This window comes from Drosophila willistoni (genome assembly GCF_018902025.1).
Source record: "Drosophila willistoni isolate 14030-0811.24 chromosome 2R unlocalized genomic scaffold, UCI_dwil_1.1 Seg200, whole genome shotgun sequence".
NCBI classification, from domain to species: domain Eukaryota; kingdom Metazoa; phylum Arthropoda; class Insecta; order Diptera; family Drosophilidae; genus Drosophila; species Drosophila willistoni.
In genome coordinates this window covers 7,073,214-7,091,340 of record NW_025814051.1, presented here as the reverse complement: position 1 = coordinate 7,091,340, position 18,127 = coordinate 7,073,214, and the positions used below count along the sequence as shown (strand labels likewise).

At 31.7% G+C, this 18,127-nt stretch overlaps 4 protein-coding genes and 1 long non-coding RNA gene across 11 annotated transcripts; 3 read left to right on the top strand and 2 right to left on the bottom strand.

Annotated features, from left to right (window-relative positions):
* The first annotated feature begins 620 nt into the window (after positions 1-620).
* LOC6643707 (cdc25-like protein phosphatase twine) lies at positions 621-2,886 on the top strand. Its single transcript, XM_002066404.4, has 2 exons — positions 621-996; positions 1,067-2,886. Exon 2 carries the CDS (start codon positions 1,087-1,089, stop codon positions 2,365-2,367), a length of 1,281 nt encoding a protein of 426 aa, XP_002066440.1. The 5' UTR covers positions 621-996; positions 1,067-1,086; the 3' UTR covers positions 2,368-2,886.
* A 2,879-nt stretch (positions 2,887-5,765) lies between these two features.
* LOC6643706 lies at positions 5,766-7,790 on the bottom strand. Its single transcript, XM_002066403.4, has 3 exons — positions 7,594-7,790; positions 6,932-7,411; positions 5,766-6,867 (listed from the first exon to the last, which is right to left on the bottom strand). The coding sequence occupies exons 1-3, from the start codon at positions 7,657-7,659 to the stop codon at positions 5,857-5,859; spliced, it is 1,557 nt and encodes a 518-aa protein (XP_002066439.1). The 5' UTR covers positions 7,660-7,790; the 3' UTR covers positions 5,766-5,856.
* An 83-nt stretch (positions 7,791-7,873) lies between these two features.
* LOC111518770 lies at positions 7,874-9,208 on the top strand. Its single transcript, XM_023176450.2, has 2 exons — positions 7,874-8,253; positions 8,314-9,208. Exons 1-2 carry the CDS (start codon positions 8,058-8,060, stop codon positions 8,976-8,978), a joined length of 861 nt encoding a protein of 286 aa, XP_023032218.1. The 5' UTR covers positions 7,874-8,057; the 3' UTR covers positions 8,979-9,208.
* Positions 9,209-9,370: 162 nt separating this feature from the next.
* Positions 9,371-18,030, top strand: LOC6643704 (sodium/hydrogen exchanger 6). 7 transcript variants are annotated; one of them, XM_023176412.2, is made up of 15 exons: positions 9,372-9,853; positions 11,673-11,797; positions 11,864-12,052; positions 12,123-12,412; positions 12,479-12,620; positions 12,861-13,169; positions 13,233-13,344; positions 13,411-13,564; positions 13,637-13,688; positions 15,374-15,409; positions 15,560-15,759; positions 15,826-15,934; positions 16,000-16,146; positions 17,004-17,029; positions 17,638-17,675. In XM_023176412.2, exons 1-14 carry the CDS (start codon positions 9,571-9,573, stop codon positions 17,019-17,021), a joined length of 2,166 nt encoding a protein of 721 aa, XP_023032180.1. In that variant the 5' UTR covers positions 9,372-9,570; the 3' UTR covers positions 17,022-17,029; positions 17,638-17,675. The 7 variants fall into 7 exon arrangements, with proteins under 7 accessions (XP_015033622.1, XP_002066437.1, XP_023032180.1 ...); XM_023176413.2 differs by lacking the exon at positions 17,638-17,675 and adding an exon at positions 17,224-17,246; XM_015178136.3 differs by lacking the exon at positions 17,004-17,029 and having other exon boundaries at positions 9,371-9,853; positions 17,638-18,030.
* On the bottom strand, positions 12,038-12,891 carry LOC111518766. The gene is made up of 3 exons (XR_002724070.2): positions 12,824-12,891; positions 12,698-12,752; positions 12,038-12,625 (listed from the first exon to the last, which is right to left on the bottom strand). It is a non-coding gene; the product is annotated as an uncharacterized LOC111518766 (long non-coding RNA).
* Positions 18,031-18,127: the final 97 nt, after the last annotated feature.

Genomic DNA, 18,127 nt, shown 5'->3' with positions numbered 1-18,127 from the left:
CACGTTTTAACCTTAACTGTCAGTTAAGTTAAAGCGCCGCTTTTATCGGCCCGTTTGCCCCGATCTTTAGTGTGACTGTCATTACCAAATTCAGCTTAAGTGCTGTCAAAAGATAATTACCGTTTCAGTTTATATTCAACTGATGCCAAGCAACTTGGATTTCAGTTTTATTTTTTCAGATGAAACCAGTTTTTTTTTTCAGTTTGTGATATTATGTATTGATCTACAATTTTGTTCCCTTTAACTGCCAATAAAAAAGAAAACTTTAAATTCAATTTATGTATTCAGTTAAGACAGATTTAGCTTAACTCTTTATCGATGATTTACAAAGTTAAGCAATTTTAAAACAAAAATTCAGCAATAAACTTTTCTACAATGTTTAATAAACAGCTTCACTAAAATAGAACCGTCAGGGACAATTAATGGCCATAAAATTTCATTAATTTCAATATTTTTTTATTATCTACAACTCATTTGATTTAATTTACATGTTTAGTCAAATTTAATTGTTTAAGATTACCAAACACATAAACATCGATCGATCAATTTTAAGCAGTTTGGCAATTTTCCAACACTTTCAAATAAATCCTACAACACTTAACACACACAGCTTTGAAAATATAGTATTTTTATTCATACACAGATTTGAAAATATAGTATTTTTATTCATACTAAATCACAGATGATTTTTTTTAGGAACTTTCACAGAATAAAACTATCGTCCTTGGACACATCCCTAAAGCGCTCATTGTTTACATGAACTTGAGCTCACGACTCACGCGTGAGAATAAATGGTCACTAGAAAGAGAAATGAAAAGCGCGCAAAAATACAACGACGATCACAAAGCGGAAGGAACGTAAGAAAGAAAGAAGACGGTGAAAATTATATTTTTTCTTCTCCACATGCAACATCATCTTAAAAAAGAAACTCGACTTAAAAAGAAAAACAAATTAAATTTTATGAAAATTATCTTAAGAAAGGCGTAAATAGAGAAGGTAAGCAAAAGTTATAGTACAGATGTAAAAAATTTTACAGCTGATTTTTTAATGGAAAATCAATTTACAGCTGGACAAGCAGACAAGATAATGGCAAGCAAACGAATGATATTTGACGATGAGGAGGACTTTGATATTCTCGACGAGATCAATGATGACATAAATCAAGAAAAGTTACCACATGTTGCCAAGCGGTACAAGGCAACAAATGGATTTGGCGCGCAAACGCCCTTGCAGCGTATGCTTAAGCGCCAAATTGTCAATGGAAGCGAATTATCGCCCATTACGGAATTGGCACAAACTATGCGTGTGGCCAAATTGGATACGAGTATAAGTGGTACACCAAAATCCTCCACATTACGTAGCTTTCATAGTCTGTCCAGCTATGATTCCGGCAACTCTCTGGATGATGAATATATGACAATGTTCGATGTAGAAAATCAAGAAAATGATGTCCTATTGCCCCTGCCAGATAATTTAGATCGTCTTATAAGTGGACAATTGAAAATGGAACAGAATTCAGAGAAATCCAGCAATACGAGTCATCATCATGTGTGTCCCATTCAAAATCGTCGTTCGGCGCGTCGTTGCTTAAGTCTTCTCCAGGATAAGGGTGAAAATGTTGAAGAAGAAGGGAACTTACCGCATGGCAAACCGGTTCTTAGACGTATTGCTTCTATGAATGATGCCGATATACTTACTGCTCTGGACGATGAGCAACCTCAACTTATTGGTGATCTAAGCAAACCGTGTGCTTTGCCTCTTCAACAGAAAGCTGTGAGACATCAAGATTTAAAGACCATATCGTGTGATACTTTGGCCCGACTTATCAATGGTGAACTCGATGAGGAATTGGGTAAATGCATCTATAAGATAATTGATTGTCGTTATCCCTATGAGTATAAAGGCGGACATATACGTGGCGCCCTGAATCTGTATACCAAGGCTCAAATAAAGAAAGCATTTCCATCGACCACACTAGAATTACAGGATATAGAACCAAAACGTCAGATCTATATATTTCATTGTGAATTCTCATCGGAACGTGGACCGAAACTTTTGCGTTTTCTTCGTTCGAATGATCGTAATTTTCATAGTAATGATTATCCAGCTCTTGACTATCCAGAACTATATCTTTTACACAATGGCTACAAGGAGTTCTTTAGTCTTTATGGCCATTTGTGTGAACCATGCAGCTATGTGCCCATGTTGGCACCAGCTCATACTGAGGAATTTCGTCATTTTCGCGCCAAAACCAAATCGTGGCAATGTGGAGACAATGGTGAGGATATAGGTGGTGCCGATAGTGGCATTGGTGGTTCTTCGAGTACCCTACGTAAATCGCGATCACGTCTCCTCTATGCCGAGTGAAAGTCAGTACCAAGAAAACCTTAAAAACAACCAAATCAAAAAAAAAACACACTTTAATAACAGGGCGAAAATTTTTGGTTAGTTTTTTGTGTTCTTTTTAATTGCGTTTGTCCGCCAATTTCTTGTGAAAAGTTAATAGTTTTGATTACTTGTGTTCCCCTTTCTCTAGTCAGTGAAACAAAATCAGAAAAAAAATTGAATTTTAAGTTTATTTTGTAATAATGTTTTCTCTTTTTGTGTTTGGCATTTAATTTAACTAAATAGCAAAGTAATCCTAAACGTCTGATTAATTATAAAATTTAAAATTGTTTAAGCATTTTTTTTTAATAGTTTCGTTAAATAAGAAAAACACACACACAAACACCAAACGAAATTCTATTATTAAATCATATAATTAAATTAAATATATGTGAAAAATGTTATCCATAACTTTTTTTTAAGAATATGTATATGTATTAGAAATGAACAAAAATTAAGTGTAATTAGATTAAATTATACAATGAATTTTTTGGTCACAAAGTATTTTTCATTTTATTTTTGGGCAATTTGCAAAATTTGATAAAAAAAAAATTTAATGTAATCTAATGAAATGATTATAAAAATAATGAAATGGCCATATTTAGATATGTGATTTAAAATATATGTATTTATAATATTAATCAATTGCAAGATAAAGTCTTTAAAATTAAGCAAAAATCTTTCATAATCTTGGGGAATCTAGCAAACTCTTAAAAAAGCAAATAATTCAAATTATAAATAATATTGAATTCTTAAATTAATTAAAATTGCAAATAACATTGAATTCTTAAATTAATTAAAATTATAAAAATATTCAAATCTTAAATTAATACAAATTATAAAAAAAATATATAAAAATATTAAATCATTTAAAATTATAAATAATATTGAATTCTTAAATTAATTAAGGCTATAATAGTAAATATATTTAATATGTAATACTTAGCAGAGATCACAAAAAAAAAAACTATGGACCAAAGATATTGTTTATTTAGTTTATTTTTTTAACCTTTTAATGAAACATATAAATAAAATAAATAAAAATCTCTATTTATAAGCTTAAGCTTTTTTTGAATTTTTATTTTACCATTTAACAATAAATTTAACTAAAAATATTTATTGCACTTTATTCAGCAAAAGTTTAATGCTCACGTTTACATTTTTGTTTTTTTAATAAAATAAAGAAGACTTAATCTTTTTATAAAAACTTAAAAAAATGTAGGTGATTCTTAAATCTTCTTATAAGTTGATCATTTTTTAAAGTTTGTAAAGAAATTTGATTACTTTCTATTTTACATTTGTTTCAAATCTCTTAATCTATTGATTATTAAAATGCATATTAAATATTCTAAAGGTTTTGTAATGAAGGACAAGGCGTGGTCATTGCTTACTTTGAAACTCTTAATATTCCCTAGATTTAAAGTTAAATTAATAACCATAGAATCCTTTTTCCATTAATAATTATTCAAAGAAAATGGTATAAATTGGAATACCTAACTCTATTCGTTTTTCGAATATCAATTACTTTTTTCTAAGAAATCGTTCAAATGAGTAAATTGATTTGTAAGATCTTTCAAAAACCGAATGAGTCGATTGGACTTTTGAATGTATTCATACTCACACTTGTAGTTTGGTTAATTAAATCATTCTTAAGACAGTTTAGAAGGTCGAAATTCGAGTGTTTTTTGAGATTTTTTTAACTGTGAAAGAATTATTAGAATTCGTTTAAACTTTAAGTGTAGTTTATTACTATTTTGAGCAACACTTTTGAATCTTTTGATGACATTTCCGCCGGAAGTGATGGAGTTAGAGGCTGATGTCCGTTGACGATCACCATCAGAGTTGATTGCTGGAGGGACATCTGGAGTTTTGATTTGAAATCATTCATTTTTTTTCTCTCGTTAGTAACCTATTTTCTAAGAATATGAACGAAACTTTTACTAAAAAAGTTGAATTGAATGTTTTGAATGTTGTTTTTATATCATTTTTTTACCCTTCTTACATAAAAAAATATATTTTACTTAATAATATCATTCTAGAGTTTTGGTTTATATTTCACACAATATTCAAACCAATTTTTAGATCGATTCGTCACTAACTTTTCGAGCTAGGATTCTCGTAAATTAGTGATCATATCATCGGAACTAATTGGAATTTTATTGTGAAACTTAAGCAACATATTCTTGAATAGTTGTACTAACAATGAAAATAAATCTATTATTATGATCCTCTAAACTGGTTTCCTCTTTTAAAGTGAAGATCACACTGTGATGTTCCCACTTCTTATCCCTAAGAAAATAAAAATCGCTGCTTTTTTAGACTTAAACTAACAAAAAACCAAGAACATTTTGTGCTTGACCATTATCTAAAATGTGGTGAAGTTGAACAAGTCATTCATCGATATATGAGATGAAATGATTAACTTAGTACTAATACCCACTTTGTCTCTCATGCTTAACTTACCGACTCTCACTCATTCTGCGAACATCACAAATTTTGAGCCAAAATAAGGTGTGAATGGAAAGCACCTGAACTAAACTAAAATATATGTACCCTCTCAATGGTTCAATAAAAATCTCTTACCTTGTCCATGTTTTTGTCTCACCTCACCCATCGATATGCTCCTTTCCACTTGCCAAAACAGAGAGAAAGATAATAAAAATGAAATATTACCTGGTCTGTTTCGCTCTCGGCGGCAGCCTCCATTCTTGCACTGTCCTCTGAAAATCGGATAACATATTTTATGTTGGCTTGGTCTGGGCATATATATTATATTATTTATTATACACAATGGGAAATGCGTTACAAATATTATATAAGAGACCGAAAAAGTCAAGCAAAATGAAAGTATAGTAAAAACAAAACAAAATAGGCAACAAAAACTTCCACCTCAAATGAAATTGTACATACGTAAAATTTATTTGAATTCAAAGTGTTTATAAATTAATTTTAAACTTTCAAAAAGTATTTCAAATTAAAATCATGTTAAATATTAAAGAAAACTATTTAGAATATATAATTAAATATTTTTTTAAAGTCAAAAATAGTAAAGAAATATTTTGTATTTAATGTTTTTATATATAATGCAGAATTGGGTGAAAAGAAACATAAACTTTGGTTTTTCTATTTATTTGGAAAACCACAAATTTTGATAATAAAAAATCAATCTACTACATTAAGCCGTAAAACATAAAAAGTTAATTTAATACATTGTTTAAAAAATAATTATGCAAAACTTGACATTCCAATGGGAAAATAAAATTAATTTTGTTGTTGCTGTCAGTAGTAGTTAATTTAAAAATACATAAACATCTTTTTTACTTCTTTTTTACAAAAACATTTCATTGAAATTAAATTTTTAATGACAATATTGTTGGGCATTTCAAAACTATAAACACATGTGTTTTTTTTTTATTCCGCAATAATATGTGAAATTACATATAACTTATTTTTAGAGAGATTTTTAGGTTTTTAATTCAAATCATTGGCTGCTGAGGGATCAAAGGGAGCCTTGCAGCCAGCTTTATTATAATATTCCAAAGGTAAAGGATCATCATCATCAAAGAAATCAGAATCGCGATTACAGATTGGACCCAATTCGTATTCCACAATTTTTTCGCGCCAAAATTGGATTAGTTCTTTATTCAATAATTCATCACGTAGCTTGACAATCCATTCATTATAACTCCATGGACCATAGAAGCTAGCATCGGATCTATATTCTTGCAGCAATTCGGATATCGTATCCATATCCTCTTGGCTTGGGTTTGGGTTCTCAAAGAGCAATTGCCAAATGATTTCCTGAGTGCCTTTGGCTATTTTATTGACATTGCTTTCATGAATATCATCGGGTACGATGATTTTTGTGAGAACGAAACGTTTCATTAGGTCACGATAGTCGGCCAATGGTGTTTCCTTGCTAATTGCGACTTCGAAATTTCCTGTGCTAGCTGCAAGATTATCCTCCTCATTTGCCATTTCCTCATCTTCGGCATTTTCATGTCCTTCTTCGTCATGGACCTCACCGCGAACTCGTAAACTTGCCGCAAATGGGGCCACACATCCGGCCTTGGCATAAAATTCCACCGGTGGTGTATCATCCGCATCAAATAGATCCGAGTCCCTTGACCAGCATGGACCCATTTGCTTTTTTACTATGCTATCCTTCCAGAAATCTAAAAGATTCTCTTTCAGTAGTTCATCCCGCAACTTGACAATCCATTCGTTGTACGGCCACGGGGCATAGAAGCATGCATCAGTCCTATACTCCTCCAGCAATTCCTCGGCTTTGGATTGGGCCTCAGGTTTGTTTTCTTCCGTATCGAACAACAATTTCCAGACAACATCACGTGCCGCCTGACCAATGCGTTCAAAGTTACCCTGTGTGATGGCATCATCAACAATTTCATCCATTTGGACGCGGGTCTCGATGAGTTTCTGATAGTCTTTCAGAGGTTGCTCCAAACCAATTACAAAGTCCTCCTTTATTATGAAAGTACAATATTCTTATTTGTTTTGTTGGAATTTTAAATATTATTTGACTCACTGCGTTGGCGGCTGTTGCACTGGAGGATCTACCTAAACTATCGGCAAATGGCGCCACGCAACCAGCTTTGGCATAAAACTCCGTGGGAGGCAAATCATCGGCATCGAATAGATCCGAATCCCCCGACCAGCAGGGACCCAATTGTTTCTTAACTATGCTATCCTTCCAAAATTCTAGGAGATTCTCCTTGAGTACTTCATCCCGCAACTTGATAATCCATTCATTATACGGCCACGGGGCATAGAAGCATGCATCGGACTTGTATTTATCCAACAATTCTTCGGCTTTTGATTGTGCCTCAGTGGTATTTTGGCTGCTATTAAATAGCAATTTCCAGATGACGTCACGAGCCGACTGTCCAATGCGATCAAAATTTTGCTCAGTGACTTTATCATCGACAATTTCATCAATCTGAACGTGCGTCTCCATTAGCTTTTTGTAGTCCTCAGCCGGTGTCTCCAGACTAATCGCAAAATCATCCTTTTTTGGGGAGGGGGAAAAAACACACATGATTAGCAGTTGCTCTTTTTTTGTATTGTCCTTGTCTCCTATTATCTTTTTCTCACTCATGCATGGCCTACTTGCCAAATTGTTTTTCAGTTCGCCACGCATAAGTGCGAGTAAGAAAGAAAAAAGGAAGAAGCAGCATTGTTGCAACTTACCGGGACAGTTTTCCCTGCTGGGGCAGCCATTTCAATATCGGCGCCGTCCGCTTTGCGCTTGGACATAAGACTACGATTTAAATGTTTAATGCCGAGAATGAAATGATAACAATTAAAGCGATGACTAATTTTATGGAGATGACTAATTGTGCTGTCCACCTTTTTTAACCCAAACACAAAACACAAAAACTGAGACTTTGGCTATCGATATTTTTCAGAAATTCGATAGATTTGTATGTTGCTATCGAGTAGTCGATGTATTCAATCGATTGCCTTACGTATCGATAGATAGTTAACGATAACAATGACGAGTTTTGTTTATAAACGACAATTGTTTACAATTTGTTATAATTTATTATTTTTAACTGCTTAAACTGCAATAATAATCGAAATATAAAATGAACAGCATAAAATAAAACCAAGTTTCAATTTACCAACTCAACATCAATGCAAACACGTCAAAGATGACTCCAAAAATTGTTTGGACTGACGATGTTTTAAATTTTATTATTAAATATGTTCAAGCAACGCCATATATATGGAATCCATCCAATCTCAATTTTAATAATAAACGAAGGAAAGCCAAATTCTGGGATGATCTGGCCAAGAAAATCAATTCGTATGAAGAATTTAGTTCGAAAAATCCACATTTAACCCGAGGTAAAAGTAAACAATTACAAATTGTGGCTTTTGAGTGAATGAATAATGCATTTATTACAGATGTTTTATCGAGAAAGTGGAACAATATGAAGTCTTATTATGTGGCGGAAAGGCATAGGTTATTTACACTCAACCGTGGCGAAAATCTGGATGACAACGATGATGCTGATGTTGACACCATCGCTTGGAAGTTCATGCCAGCAATGTCTTTTCTTAATACCAGGGGATCAAGGAGCGGGCGAAAAGAATTAAAGACAGACCCTTCTTTTGCCAATGAGGCAAACCCCAGCGATGGAAGCTTTGAACTGTCCGAGGACGATTTTGAACAATCGCTGGATCCTCTAGAGGCAGCCAAGTCCATGCTAGAAGTAGCGACTGAGGCTCCTACGGCAGTTTCTCCATCAACACGAAGAACCCCAGAGATCACCAATGAAATTTTTCATTTTGTTAGTAATACTGAGGACGATGAGGATGAACAAAGTTCATCATCTATCAAGGAACAGGAGGTGGCAGCCCCAGGCCACCTTATGCCCACATTAAGTAGCCAACTTCCTACAAATTCTTGCTATCATTATGCCATGATAATTGCTCAGGACTTGGATCAACTGGATGAGGACTTGAAAATTGATGCAAAATTGGAAATAATGCAAGTGTTGGCCAAATATAAAAAGGAACATTTGCGGAGCAAACGGAATAGAGTAATTGTTAAAAGGGAGCCCGCTTAGATTAAATAAATTTTATTATGCTAATTATAAGTTACAAATTGAATTTTAACTTCGATTTTTTTTTAAATTTGGTTACCCTAAACCAGGGAGTCACAGTCGATAAATATACTTGCCTGTTGATATCGATAGTAATTAACAAAATATTTAAAACAAATAAAATTCTGTATTAATATTTAATAGTTATTACTGATTTAATATAATATAAATTAAAATTCCCCACATTTATTCTATTTACTTGATAATGTTTACCGATAATTTCTTGCAAATATCGATACCATTCTTCTGCAGCCCTGAACTTTTGTTGTTTTCATTGTTCAAAAGAAAGTGGCAAAGATGATTGCAAGTTTTTCAAAATTGCTCATATATTATATTTTATATAATAATTAAATTGTTAATACAAAAAGAAAACTAAACAATTAAATTGAAAAGAAGCTTTAAGTTTGATTGCGGGCCGTACCAGCCCTGCAACAAACAGCAACAGCACTCACTCAGTGCAAGTTGTGTGCGCGGAATCAATTACAAAATCGATTTCCCAGGCCCTCCCCCCAACACAGAGCGACCAGACAGCTGTGACATATAGAAAATAGAAACAATGGCAGCCAGTTCATCAAAAGCACACACATGCCGGCCACAGGAACGCTGGAAAATTGCTCTTATAACAGGAGTAGTGCTTATTGGACTAATCTGCCATCAAGGATGTGAGGCAACGGATACGGATATTGCTCTAGATGCCAAGGCCACCTTGAATCATCGTATCCAGAGTCTGGATCTTTTGGTTTTTGTTTTCCTTTTGGCCCTCACTGTGTTAACAATTTGGCTATTCAAGCATCATCGTGTATCCTGGTTACATGAGACGGGATTGGCTGTCATTTATGGTAAAGAGAAAATTTATATACATTAAAATTTCTTCTTTTTTTTTGTTTTTTGTTTTGTCGTTGTCATGGCCAAGGCTTTTTTTGTGTGTGACATCGATTGTGTGCAGGGTCGTAGTGCGGGTGGTGCAGAGGGCGGACTATCTATTTAATCAATCATAAGGAATAAACTGTCTTTGTTAACATATTTGGGATACTCTGATAAAGTTTTTAAACCAGTTTAAAATGATTTTGTTATCATATTGTTCAATGGGTAGGAAGAAAACCGTGCCCTTGTCATGACGGCATTTTATCATAGTCCGCTCCTTCTACTATCACCTACAATTCCCCAATGCGTCATGTTAGTATCCACCGCCCCCTTTTCTTTTGCTTTTTTTTGCTCACACCTCTTTGAAAATGCAATTACGCCTTTGTCTCTAATATCACATTATATAAAATGATTGTAATTTGTTGTGTGTAAGCAAAAAGCATCGCAAGAAAAAATAGCATTCGTGTTCAATTGAAAGAGTCAACAAGATTGTATTGGGCTTAATTAAAGCTAATGAAACAATTCAATAAACAGGTTAACCGAAAAAGCCAACCAACACTTAAACAAATTCATTAGTTTCACGTATGTAAATGATGAGCACGTATTCATAAAATATAAGTATATTTTCAGTTGGTATCTAAATTGGTTTTACCCATTGTAAAAATAAAGTAAATCGCCATAAACATTAAAAAATATGAGGGAGAAGTGGGTGGTGGGTGAAGAGGGTGCAATGAATATACAACTCAATAAAAAAATTTATAAAAGATAAGCAAATTTCAAATGCTTTCAAGAAAGCAAAAGTTTGCTGATAAATCAAAAAGGAATTTTTTTTTAGCCAAGTCAGAGACCAGACTATATGATTTTATATTTACTATTTTTTGGTTTTTTTTCTACTCTTGAAAGTTCTAATCAACAAAATAATGACTAATCGTATTTTGTGATAGGTCAGGCCATTAACTCACGCCTCATTAAGCTTTTCAATTTTTTTTGGTATTGATCAATATTTTATTTTTTTTAAGATTGTTGATCAAGTTTTAATAAATTTAAGGACATAGGAAATGTTAAAGCACTATATCGTGTAGAAAAAATATATTTTCTTCTAATCATTTTTTGAATGACTAAATTTTTGTCATTTTTTATAATCATAAATCTTCTAATCTGGCTAATCCAGCATTAATTATTTTCATATATTATTTTGATTAATTTTATCTTAGAAAAATTCCAATATTTCAATAAAACTGCGTATATATTTCCAAAAAGATGGTTCAATAACCTTTTGAGTTAATAAATATTTAAAACATCATTTATAAATTTTGGAAACGTTATTCTTAAATGTATTCCTTTGATTATATTAACATTTTATAAAAAGAAATGCCCAAATTTTATTATTTCTCCTTAAGCGTTCTTCTAAATAACAAAAAATAATAAAAAAAATGTGAATAAACCTTCTTATCTTAACTTTTAAGATATTTTATTGTATTTTTCATTTTTATTGCTTGGTTCTCAGACAAAACTTTTTATTTTTTCTTTTTCAATGTTTTTTTGAAGATTTGCAAGCTTTGTGTGAAGAATTTACTTTCTGGCGTTCTATATTGAAGAAAACTTTCAGTAGAAATGTTCCTAAATGTTAATAATTTATCTTAAAAGATTCATATCGATATAATAAAATCGTTATAAGGACAACAAGATGCATTTACAAAGAATTTATTAAACAAAAGACTTTTCTATTCTTGAAAAAACTATTATCTGCTTTAGATTAGATACATGAGTTAATGTAATATTGATTTTTTCTAGGTTTAATCGTGGGCGCCATAATGCGATATGCCGGCTCTTCTACCCCTCTGGTACATATGCAGGTGGAACCTGAAGGTAATCCCACATATACCGATAAATTGCCACCCGACACGCTATGGTTTAAGGTAAGTTTACATTAAATATTGCTAGGCAGTAATGAAAAAAAAGGAATTTCTGTGTTCTTTTTCTAGTATCCTGTTAATCAAACGAATACAACCAAGCTACCGGAAGGAATTAAGACGTATGCGTATGTGTTTCGTGGACAAGTTCATGATGTGGATGAAAATGAAATTGATTTGAAAGCCACATTCGATCCGGAAGTGTTTTTCAATATTATTTTGCCGCCAATTATCTTTTATGCTGGCTATAGTTTAAAAAAGGTTTTATTATTATTTGGCGTAAAATCAAATGAACATAATTAACGTAAGTTCAATCTATATATCTTTGCAGAAATACTTTTTTCGCAATTTGGGTGCCATTTTGACATTTGCCATTGTGGGTACCACATTGTCAGCCTTTCTAATTGGCGGCGTTATGTATGGCTGTGCGAAATTGATGCCAAAATATTTAAGCAGCAGTTTATCCTTTCTGGATACATTGTATTTTGGTGCATTAATATCACCCACAGATCCATTAACAATTTTAGCCATATTCAATGATCTGCGTGTGGATGTTAATCTTTATGCATTGGTCTTGGGTGAATCTGTATTAAACGATGCTGTGGCTATTGTACTTAGCGGGTAAGCTTGAAGATCTAAGGATGACTTTTAGTTTTGGACTTTAATTTGATTCTCTTCTCTTTGCAGGGCCATACAAAACTATGGAGAACATTATTCAAATACGGGCGAATTCGAAACCACTGCGTTTTTACGTTCAATGAGTGATTTCTTTTCCATATTCTTCCTATCCCTTTTGATAGGCGCCGCCATGGGCTGTTTTACAGCATTGATATCCTTTTCGTACATAAATATATTATATATACATATAAACAGATGGCAAAAAAAACGTTTAGAAAAACTACTTACTTTGCGTTGGACAATTTAAGTCTAGAATTAAGTGAAAAAGATCTCTGTTGCTATTCTGTTGGGCAATTTTTGATTCAAATTAATGTTTTTTGGTCATCTGTATATATTTTACTTATAACTTATTACCTTTATGAAAATTTGTTATCCTTAACTCTTGCCACACTTGACCAAGTTTACGCGTGTACGTGATTTTCCTTTACTAGAATCGGCCCTATTTGTCCTTATGAGCTATAGCACATTTTTGTTGGCCGAGGCCACTGAATTAACCGGCGTTGTGGCTGTTTTATTCTGTGGCATTTGTCAGGCTCATTATACGTATAACAATTTGTCCGAGGATTCAAGGCAACGCACTAAACAAATATTTGAGCTCTTGAACTTTTTGGCTGAGAATTTCATCTTCTCATATATTGGAGTGTCCATGTTTACGTTCCCTAAACATCATTTTGATGCCGGGTTCATTATAACAGCCTTTGTAAGTTATAATTAATCAATCGAAAAATACTTCTAAATGTTAATTTGTTATTGTTTTTTTTAGATCTGCGCCGCTTTGGGCCGAGCTGTCAATGTTTATCCTTTGTCTTGGCTCTTAAATATTAAACGCAAACCAAAAATATCAACAAATTTTCAACATATGCTTTTCTTTGCTGGTAAGTTTAAAGTTCTTAACAAACACATTTAAATGACTAATTAAAATATATATATATTTTTTATAGGTTTGCGTGGTGCCATGTCATTTGCTTTAGCGATCCGGAACACTGTGTCGGATGCACGTCAAACTATGTTAACCGCGACATCGCTGATTGTCATCTTCACGGTTATTATACAGGGTGGGGCAGCTAATTTTTTGCTCAATTGGTTAAACATACCGTAAGTAATAAAAATCAAAGATATATATCTAATTGGGTAAGCTAAATACATACGCTTTTTTCCAATTTTCAGTGTGGGCGTCGATGATGAGACTGAACAATTAAATAACTATCAAGTACATAGTGTGAGTATTTTAAATAATCTTATCTATTAACCCTAAGATCGACATTAAAGATAGCAAAAGATTATAGTAAAAATAACAGAAAAAACTATAGGAATGAAAACGTTTTCAAATGTTTGAACTTTATAGTTATAGTAACTTAAAACTATACTTAAGTTATACATTTATAAATGTTTATTTAAGCTCATAAGATCTTTGAAAAACTACTAAACAAGTCTAAGGTTTTTGCAAAATTTCTATTAGACTCAACACGTAAAGGGCCTTAGAAAAATTTCTAATAAAGCAAGGGAAAGATCCGAAAAAAAGAATGATAATAAAAAATTTTAATTTTAAATCTTTGAAATTGTTGCTAATTATTTTTAAGCTGTCTATGCTCTTGATGCATTCTTAGGAATTAACTAGAACATATTCTAATTACATATTTAGGGACTGCAAACGTGTTTTTTTCACGAAAAAATCAAAATGAAAACTATATTAAGTGCAAAATGGAATTTTTTGCCCGTGATTCTGATTAAAGCTTCTAGAGCTTATTTAATTAAATAACTTAAAGATAACAATACAGACTAATATTAAGTTGTATAGCCTTTGTTTTTAAGAACGGCAAATGCAGGTCATGGAATCGATAAGGTCCTGACAACATAGGATAGGAGAGCATGATTCCTGAATCAATTGACAAAGCCTAGCTTTGTTTTGTACATCTGCCCAAAATTTGTTGATCGGTCTAAGACCTGGAGACTGAACGATCGATATTTTTGGATGCAAACCAATCTTTCGCATGCCTTCTCAAATGTTTTGGATCGTTGTCGTGTTGAAATGACTATTTTATGGGCATTTCCAATCGGCGTTTGTTAGCATGTTTTTTTTTTTCAATATATCCAGATAAACATATCTATCCATAAAGCCATTTATCATAGGGACAGAGCCAATGCCATTCCAAGCAAAGCAAGCTCATATCATTATACTTATATAAGTAATACAAATAAAAATTTTAATTAGTTGCATGAACAGATTTGAACCAAGGCCTTCACAAGTTTTATCTTGATCATCAGAAAACAAAAGCAACTTTGGAAAACGTTGAATTTTTTGTTACAAGTCGACAATCCTCATAGGAAGACGTCATTTTATTCAATTAGTCATTCAATATCAACTTTAAATAGGTCTAAAAAGGAAGTCTAACACTTTTTCTTTGATGTCATAATCGTTAACTTTTTGTTTCAAGGCCACAACCCTCAGACATAGAGATCAATTTCATAATTAAGATAGTCACCCAATAATAAATTCCAATTGGGCTTAAGGGAAGTCCTAGCACTTTTCCCAAAATTATCAACAAAATCCAAACCTTGTTAATCGTCAAGGATCGCTAGGAAAAAAGTGATCTTAACTTAAGTTGCTGATCTAGATAATAAAGAATATAACTATATTTCAAAATGTTTCTCGATCCCTGTTTCAAGTCTTGCCCAAAGTAGAATATGTTTGTTTTTTATATAAACAGAAAGAATTTGATAGAAATAGTCATAGTCTATAGAAGAGTTTAAAGAGTAGAACTATAAGGATATCAATAAAATCAAATGCATATTCACTCCGTTTTTTAACGTATGTTTTCTATATATATTTTTTGTTGTGTTTAAATTTCTGCTCAAAATCACAAAACGAAAAATTTTATTTGCATCCATTAATAAACCCAAAAGGTATACAATTCCATGGATAATTCACATCAGCCTCCGGTATGTTTTACTAATGAAATATATCTCATTTATGTATAAACTACCTTTGTTTTGTTTTGAGTTTATTAGATTCATAAATGTATGATTTATATGTATGAGAGATTATGTAAAAAAACTTATATTAAATGAGAGTTCTTTTTTTTGGTTTAGTCTGATGGTTATTTGCAGGATATGGAAGGTGGACGCGGCAAGACGCGCATTTCGGGTGGAGGAACTGATGGGATTTTGGATACACCAATTGAGGGGGCAAATGGTAGCCTAAGCAATGGAGCCACTGGCAGTCATCATCATCGTCGTAATAGCCATGAGAAGGCCATATTGGCCAGAATTTGGGGCAACTTTGATACCAAGTGAGTATACTTAATTAAATTTTATACCGTACATGTTTAAGCAATAATTAATGTAAATTTTATTAGGTTTATGAAACCATTGCTGACACATTCGCGGCCAACATTGTTGGAAACTTTGCCCAATTGTTGCAATCCCATAGCCCGATTGCTTACAACAACACAGCAGCTGACACAGGTGAGTGATTGAAAGATATATAAAAGATAAAGATAATAAAATGCTTTATCTCTATTGTACAAAAGGATGGCGGTGAATTTAGACGTGTGGATTCTGATTCCGACATTTGCATAGACAATGATTCGGTTAACGGTCTTACAAGTCAAACACCCGGCGGACCAGGACCAGCTGGTGGTGGCCAGGCGCCTGGTCGTCGCAACTCCTTAAGTCGCGTAAGTATCCGATATACTGGTGATACTCACAATCTACTTGCTAGCTACAGAAATATTGAATGAAGCCAAAAAATAATAATAACAAAGACTAATCCAATAATAAAAAAATAGTTTAGAAAATGAAACCAACTACCTAACGACAAAAAAGAAAAATGTGATTTCCATTTAATTTTAGTTTAATTTTTTTAATTGTTATCTATTTCTTCTCGGGAATCTAATATTTATTTTGTTTCTTAATTATTTAACAATTATTCTAGTCTAATAACAACAAAAAAAAAATGTATATATCTATTAATTTATTGTTAATTACTATTTACTGCATGCTATTTAAATACATTTAACTCAAAACCAAAACAAAAACTGTAACAATCTTCTCTTTAGCAAAAAAAAAATATTAATTTATTTATTTAACTGCTGCATCTTTCTTTTTCTTCTGTCTTTCCTTACCAACCAAAAAATATAATAACTCATCTAACCAAATCTCTCATGTGGACTTCACTATTCTTTAAACAATTTGTCTTTTGGTTGCCATAAAACTTTACACTTTAAAACAAACAACAACAACAACAAAATAAATTTAAAAACCAAGTCAAACATTTTAAACGAAACTAATCACATTGCAAATGAGCTCAGTCTTGTTACTAATAATTTTATGTAATTGGTTTATTTTGTTATAATTTTCGTTCTAATAACATTTTATTTAAAATACAAAATTTTCTCAACGCGCACAAATACCGAAAGAATGAAAGAAAGAAAGAAGTCTGTCCGATTACCAAAAATACATACTATTATAGTCTAGGATATCATTTGTTGTGTATTTAAAAATTGTATGATTTTTATTTTTATATATTTCTTAGCATTTAACATGCAACTAACACCCCAAGTAAGTACGAAATTTTTTCTATTAATTTTTTTAATTGATTTCTTTATTGTACAATATATATGCATACATATGTAAATATATATGTATATAATTGGAACCAACACTAACAGCTTTTTATGGTATCTAATGGTTTGTTTTTTTTTTATTATTATTGTATATGATAAATATTTGTTCAATTTTCTTTTCTATTATAGGTTTCAACACAAGAGCATCGAAATAATAATTTATAAGTTTATGTTTTGTGTTTTCATTTATTTTTTTTTTTTTTAGTTTTTATTTGTTGTTAATTAATTGGTCTCATTGAAAATGAAAAAAAATATGTACAAATTAGTTACTTATGTGTTAGTTTTTCTTTTGCTTGTGATTCGATAAAAAATAAATATATACCATATATAAATTAAGAGGGATATCATCAAACTATTAGAAATATGTTAACAAAATGCTGAATAATCGTAATACAGCTTCTTTTCTTATAATCTTATTATACTCTCTCTGTTTTTATTTTTGAAATTGCGGCAAACTTTTGTAATGAACCTCAATTATATTGTTGACCAAAAAAAAAAATACAAAAAAAATATAAATACATATATGATATTCTACACACTTAGATGGAAATTATGGAACATGTGCAAAGTCCGGTGTCAACAAGAATTCGTCTGTTGGGATTTTATGGCAAAAAGTTATAAATTACAAGTTACTACTACTATATTATGAGAAAAAAAAAACAAAATTGTAATTTATTGAGTAATTTGCTTCTTCAATAATTGTACGAGGGCGGTCCGATAAGTACTTAGTCTACAAATGAGAAACGAATATTTTGGATTTGACTGAAATTTTGAAGTTAGTCTACAAAAAGGTTATTCACGATAATAGATTCGTTATGCTGCGACGAGGCTAAATACTTATCGAACCACCGTCGTATACATGTTTATGGTCTTTCAATATTTATTTAAAAATTCTTAACAGTATATTGTACGAATAGAAAGGCAAAAAAGTCCTTTTGATTATATTAATTGTTGTGCTATTTTATTTGTAAGTAAAATAAAAAAAAAAAAGAAAAAAATAATTAGTATTTTAAATTTGCTTAACTTATCGATA